This window comes from Ctenocephalides felis, unplaced genomic scaffold (genome assembly GCF_003426905.1).
Source record: "Ctenocephalides felis isolate EL2017-DRISC unplaced genomic scaffold, ASM342690v1 CF-g0.4_SCAFFOLD_01604, whole genome shotgun sequence".
NCBI classification, from domain to species: Eukaryota; Metazoa; Arthropoda; class Insecta; order Siphonaptera; family Pulicidae; genus Ctenocephalides; species Ctenocephalides felis.
This window is the reverse complement of record NW_020537758.1, coordinates 50,677,014-50,683,276: the sequence shown is the minus strand read 5'-3', so window position 1 is coordinate 50,683,276 and position 6,263 is coordinate 50,677,014. Positions and strand designations below refer to the sequence as shown.

The following is a 6,263-nucleotide window of genomic DNA, read 5'->3' as shown; positions in this document are numbered from 1 at the left end:
AGAGTGAATATGTAATAAGAAAGTGTTACAAAGCTTTTATGAATTATTCGATGTGAATTGCGTTAAAATTCACTGATTTATTGCTTAATCTTCCATTTCTTAAGCTATTTTTATGTTAATATTTTATACATGATTCAACGATAGTGCATGTAGTATTCAACATCTGATAACACCTTATATGTAATGTGTATTCATCAAGCCAAAACCTTCATGTTAAGGGAATGTGCACAGTCAAACACAATTTACGTTTTATCAAAACTTGATTTACCTACATGATGTGTTTCTTAACCTTTCGCTTGATTGCAAAAAGCACGCGAAATATTATTAACACAAAGCAAAATATTCAGAGCAGCTCGTCGTAAAATCAAACTGAAAATAATTTACATAAAATATTATATATACGGAAGACACGCGATGTTGAAGAAAGCAATGTATGGAGCACATTCTTAGTAGAGCAAATATTATGACAAAAATTTAAATCATGCATTTAATTGGTTCTAAATGTTTAAATTTGAAGATTCGGAACATTCAACAAGAGTGCAAAATTGGTATTTGGTTTAAGAAATATTTAACACAAAATGTTTTACATATATCATAATAAATGCACACATTTTTCAGAACTATATATGTTCTATATATAGTATCATGTGAATTTCTAACCAAGATTAGTCCATTATCTATATGATGAAATTTTTTCATTAGATTTTTGAAATATAACAGAAATGTCTCCGAAAGTTTATTTCTGCTTGCTATCATGTTTTGTATTTATAATCACAAGTGAAATTTTGATATCACTGCTGCTTGGTATCAGGCCGGTCGAGGTGGGTATCAAACCCAGAGTATCAAGCCAGTTTTTTTTCAGACCACTTTCTTACTACGAACCATGACTAGTCAAATACTCACCGATACATTTTATGTAAATACATTTTATAAATCACATTGATAATCTTGTACTTTCAAAAATAGCTCTAGTAAAAAATAGAGCTAAGGAACTCTACTGGCTCATAGGTAACAAATCTAAATTACCTATTGAAAGCAAGCTACTAATATATAAAACAATAATAAAGCCGATATGGACCTACGGTGTGGAATTATGGGGATGTGCACGAAAATCTTACATTGATTCAATTCAACGAACTCAATCAAAAATTCTTAGGCAGGTCGTAAACGCTCCATGGTATGTTAGTAACAAAATTATTCATGATGACTTGAACATACCATTTGTGAAAGATGTAATTACCAGTACCAGTCATCGCCATTTTGAGAAGTTGGAATCCTATCCCAATGAAATAGTTAAACATCTTCTTCAAGAACCCCGATCCAGGAGGCTCAAAAGAAAAGTTCCAATTGATTTGAAGATAGATCAATTTCGAAGATAGATAAAGACCAGACTCAGCCCTTGATATATCACCCAGATTAGTTGACCACTCAATGGAGTGACACTATTGTAATTTTTAAAAATTCAATTAAAAAGCCAATTTATTTATGTGTGTATGTATGACTGTGTGTGAGTATGTTTACTGTGTGAGTGAGTTCAAACATAAGCACAATTTAACATAAGCAATAATTGATAATCTTGAGAGTTCTAACTCAAGTTGTCACTTGGAATCATCATGGATGATTGACATATTAGACTTGGGATCAGCTATCCTCTAAATCATAAGTGGTTTAAAGAACTTTGAGAACACCATAAATGGATATATTTTATGTTACAATATATAACTTTACAATACAGTGGTTCGCGTTCTCATTATAGGTGACCAAAGGGTGGTTGGGGAATGTTATCCTTAGTCCTTCTTGTCACCTCTTTGGGTGGTTTCTGTATTTCACCTTCTCGCGCAACACCTGCCTCTGATGACAAGGTTAAATTGCAATACGAGCTTCATCCAGGTTCTTTTTTTCAACCACTCTTTGGAGTATTGATTAATTTATTAACTTCTTTACCTTTCTTTGGCACAACATCCCGAGGAAGACCACCAGCACCATTGTTGACTTTTCTCAGGTCGTAGTTATAAATTTTATACCTTCACCGGTTTTTAACAAATACCAATGTGTGCGAAATGCACACACCTGCTTTAAATCGGTTTCTAGTATAATATCGGCGCTAGTAATATGTAATATCACATTGCAAAGGCATATATCATCATATCACATCGGTAATCCGGCGCTCAGGCGCGTACTGTAAATTGTTGATAACGAGCACGCGAATTCAAAAACAGATGCATATGAGACCGGATCGTTGCGTAAATAGTAGGAGAGCTGGTGATGATCTACAAAATAATATTTGTAAGAGCCAATTATACAGTAATTTTTTTTTTTTTTTTTTTTTTGAACTCAGTTTTATTTAGCAATCAGAAATACATAAAGATTCCTATGAGCTAAAATGACAATATTTATGAGTGATGCCTAAGAAGAACTCCAATGAGAACTTCTCAGTTTTACAATTAGTATGATATATTAGACCTAATCTAAGACTAAGTCTAAGGGCCATTGTCGTTTCAACCTCCTAATGCCAAAAGGTTGAGTAACGTCAGCTATAGAAGGATTCAAATGTGAGTCCAGTACAGTAAAATTGAACGAGATTAAACACTGCGTCAATTGACAGTTGCATTGAGTAGATATACACTTTTGAATAAATTGTTCACTCTTTGATAAATACAAATATAAATGTACTTTTTTTTTCTTTCTCTCAGATATAGGATAAATCTGTAATATCAAATTTTAATTTAACGAGACAACTGAGTTAAAAATGTTAGATGAAATATATGTTATGATTAATTAAACGTTATTCTTCATTGTTTAAAATTAATGAAATTAGCAATTGACAATATTTTTGTAGATTCAAGTTCCGTCAATATAATAATTAATGTTACATCGATTTGTGCTTATAAACCTTTCATGGACAGTCTTTTCCGTTGGAAAAATGAATGCACCTATAACCGATCTTACACGGTTTTTGACAACGAATTTAATTTAAAAAAAAATCATTACTTTTGCATTTACACGAAATTATAAATACTAAATTATAATTTGCTTATATCGATAATAACATTTTCATCGTTTTACTGTCAAAATACCGCACTACAAAATGTATGCAACAGTTTCGAATGCTTACAAAGTAGTCTATGTCCTATGATAAAAGTATGCAGATAAGATGGAAACTCCCTGTTTTATGATCAAAACTAAATTGTATGTGTGCATGATACTTTATTATACTTATTAAGTTTAATTTTAAATATATAAATATTCATTTTTTATTCAATGAATTTGTCATTCATCATATTAACAACTGACAAAATGAGCTTTTTTATAGAAATTTAGCACGGTTTTTCCATATAAGAGTGAGTTTTTCGAGTTACACGGTTGTTATGGAGCCTATCTTTCGTGTGTAGCCTACCTTTCCATGATGGTAAACTTCTCAAGTATGAGATAGACATTTTATTATCTGGTGTTTTGATATGGTAAATAGTTCTTCTAAAGTATGTATATAGTTACGGGATCCATCCCGCTGACATAGCTTATATCTAGCCACAAGATCCTCCTTGCTGATAAAGCATATTTTTAACTATATAAGTAGCAAGATCTCTACATTCGACGAGGATAATCTTTGCCAGTATTTACACCAGTCCAGTTATAAAATTATAATTCATTATATCATTATATTGTAAAATTCAGTTATTTTATATATTTTATTGTAATTTTAAGAAATAAAGTTTTTTTTATTTTATTCTCGAATAACGAGTATAAAATTGGCGCAGTCGGTAGGATTGAATTCGGGATCATCTATCGCAGATATCCATTGATTTCAATCATTTAGAATTCAGAACCAATAATTAGTAAAAGTGATAGAAGAATCGATAGGATTGAATTCGGGATCGTCTATCGCAGATATCCATTGATTTCAATCATTCAGAATTCAGAACCAATAATTAGTAAAAGTGATAGAAAAATCAATAGGATTGAATTCGGAAAGGCCTATCGCAGGATTTCCAATCAATTCAAAGGTGATTGTAATTCATAGTGTGCAAAAGTGCAAGTGAAAAAAAATATATTGTGTGAAAAAGTGCGAAGAGGAAATTCGCCGAAACATCTGGAACTGGTGAGTGAAAAATTTTAATTGATAGTAAAATTGCCATCCTCCCTTATCCTTCAATCGCTGGAGATAAGAAAGCAATTTTTACAGTTTAAAATTTTCTTAATTAATTAATTGATTAAATAATATATATACAAGTTTATTTTATTTTTGCATTCCATTGAAACATAATTCCACGTACGCGAATTAGTTTATGGAAATTGGTATTGATTTTATAGAGAACTTAGCAAACTCATTAGCAAATATGTCCCTTCAAAACATCCCCAAATTTGATCATATATTGATCGACACTATTCCAAGTTTTGGCGGTAACCCCGCAGAACTAAATTCATTTATTTCAAGAGTTAGGGAAATCAAGAATAGATATCATGACAGTAGTAATCCGACATGTATACAAAACGAAATTATTAGGAGCGCAGTTTTTTCGAAACTATATGACAATGCTAAATATGCTATAGAAATTGCCAATGCTAGAGAAATAGATGATATAGTTAGGGTACTAATATCAAAATTTTCAGACCGTAGAGATGATATATCTTTAACTTTTGATCTCCATCATATGAGACAATTACCAAATGAAACCGTTTATCAGTTCTATGAAAGATTTCAAAATTTGATTACAATTTATAATAATTATATATACTTACACCTTACAAACAAAGAAATCATCCTAGATAGATGCAACAACTTCCAAAAAAGTGCCTTGGCCGTATTCATAGCACACGTTAAACAGCCATACAGTTCACTTCTCAGAAATCGTAACGTTTCGTCATTAGAAGAAGCTTTAATGATTATAGAAAAGGACGACTATGTTAGTAGTGTTAGAGATGACTCAGACCACTTTAGATACAATAGTAAAAGAAATAGTAATCCACAAAGTTATCAGAAAAACAGCTCCAATTTTGCACTTCCTAGAAATTCAAATACGACAATTCCAAATTATAAGAGACAACATCATTTCCAACCACATTTTTATACTCCACAAATGTCCCAACCAAATAATTTCCAAACAAATAACTTCCAACCAAATAGCTTCCAATCAAATAACTTTCAAGCAAATCAAATGACTCAACAATCATTAAGACCTAACCAACAAAATTCCCCATTTCCAAATCAAACGAACAATACAACAAAAGGTTCTGACTGGACACCTATGAGTGGTGTATCAACTATTAATTCCGCAAATAACAAACAACGACATAACAGACTCTACAATTTAGAAAACATTGATTCAGAACAAGATTCATACTCTGACGAACCACATGTGGATTTTCAAACGGACGAACAACGACAAAATCAAACATAGTTGAATTTCACAGTTTTCAAAATTATTCTCTTCCTTATATTCAAATAAGAAATCCAGACCTAAAAATTTTAATTGATTCAGGTTCAACGAAATCATTTATTTGCCCAGAGATTGCTAATAGATATTTCAAAAATTTCATTTATTCTGACCCCTGTACAATAAAAACAGCTCTATCAACCCACACAGAAAATTTTGCATGCAACATCCCAAGCTTCAATGAATTCCAAAATAATGAAAATCTTTCATTCCATCTGTTCAAATTTCACGAAACTTTCGATGGATTGTTAGGAATTGATAATCTAAAAAAATTGAAAGCGCTCATTGATTTTAATAATGAATTGCTAGTATTACCTAATACTAATTTAAATTTACATTATTTGAAAAGTCCAAAAAAATACTTTTTAGTCAACAGATACCAGAAAGATGCATTCAAAAATGTAAAGTCCCAGTTAACATTAAAGAAGGTGAAATTCTAATTACAAGGCAAAATTTTCCAAATTGTTTCATTCCAGATACCGTAACATTAGCAAAAAACAATGAAGCCATAGTTGAAATTCATAACCTAACAGAAAATGAAATTAATTTAACATACACTAAACCTTTAGAAACAGAATCTTATAATTTTACTACAAACAAACCTGATTCACATGTAGATTTCCCACATACTGAAAATTTAATACAGACAGACCACTCAAATTTTGAAGAGAAAAATGCCACTATACCTGTCCACTCCAAATTTCATAGATACCCAAACATTTACCGTCACATAGTAAAGCACAAGTCAGATCAAATAGTGCCTAAATGTAATACATTATTTTCACCGAATGTTGTTTCTCCAAATAAATCGCATAATATGATTTCAAA

At 31.1% G+C, this 6,263-nt stretch overlaps 1 protein-coding gene across 1 annotated transcript; it reads left to right on the top strand.

Annotated features, from left to right (window-relative positions):
* Positions 1-4,880: 4,880 nt before the first annotated feature.
* LOC113373924 (dr1-associated corepressor homolog) lies at positions 4,881-5,399 on the top strand. Its single transcript, XM_026614191.1, has one exon. The coding sequence runs from the start codon at positions 4,881-4,883 to the stop codon at positions 5,397-5,399; it is 519 nt and encodes a 172-aa protein (XP_026469976.1).
* The last annotated feature ends 864 nt before the right edge of the window (positions 5,400-6,263 follow it).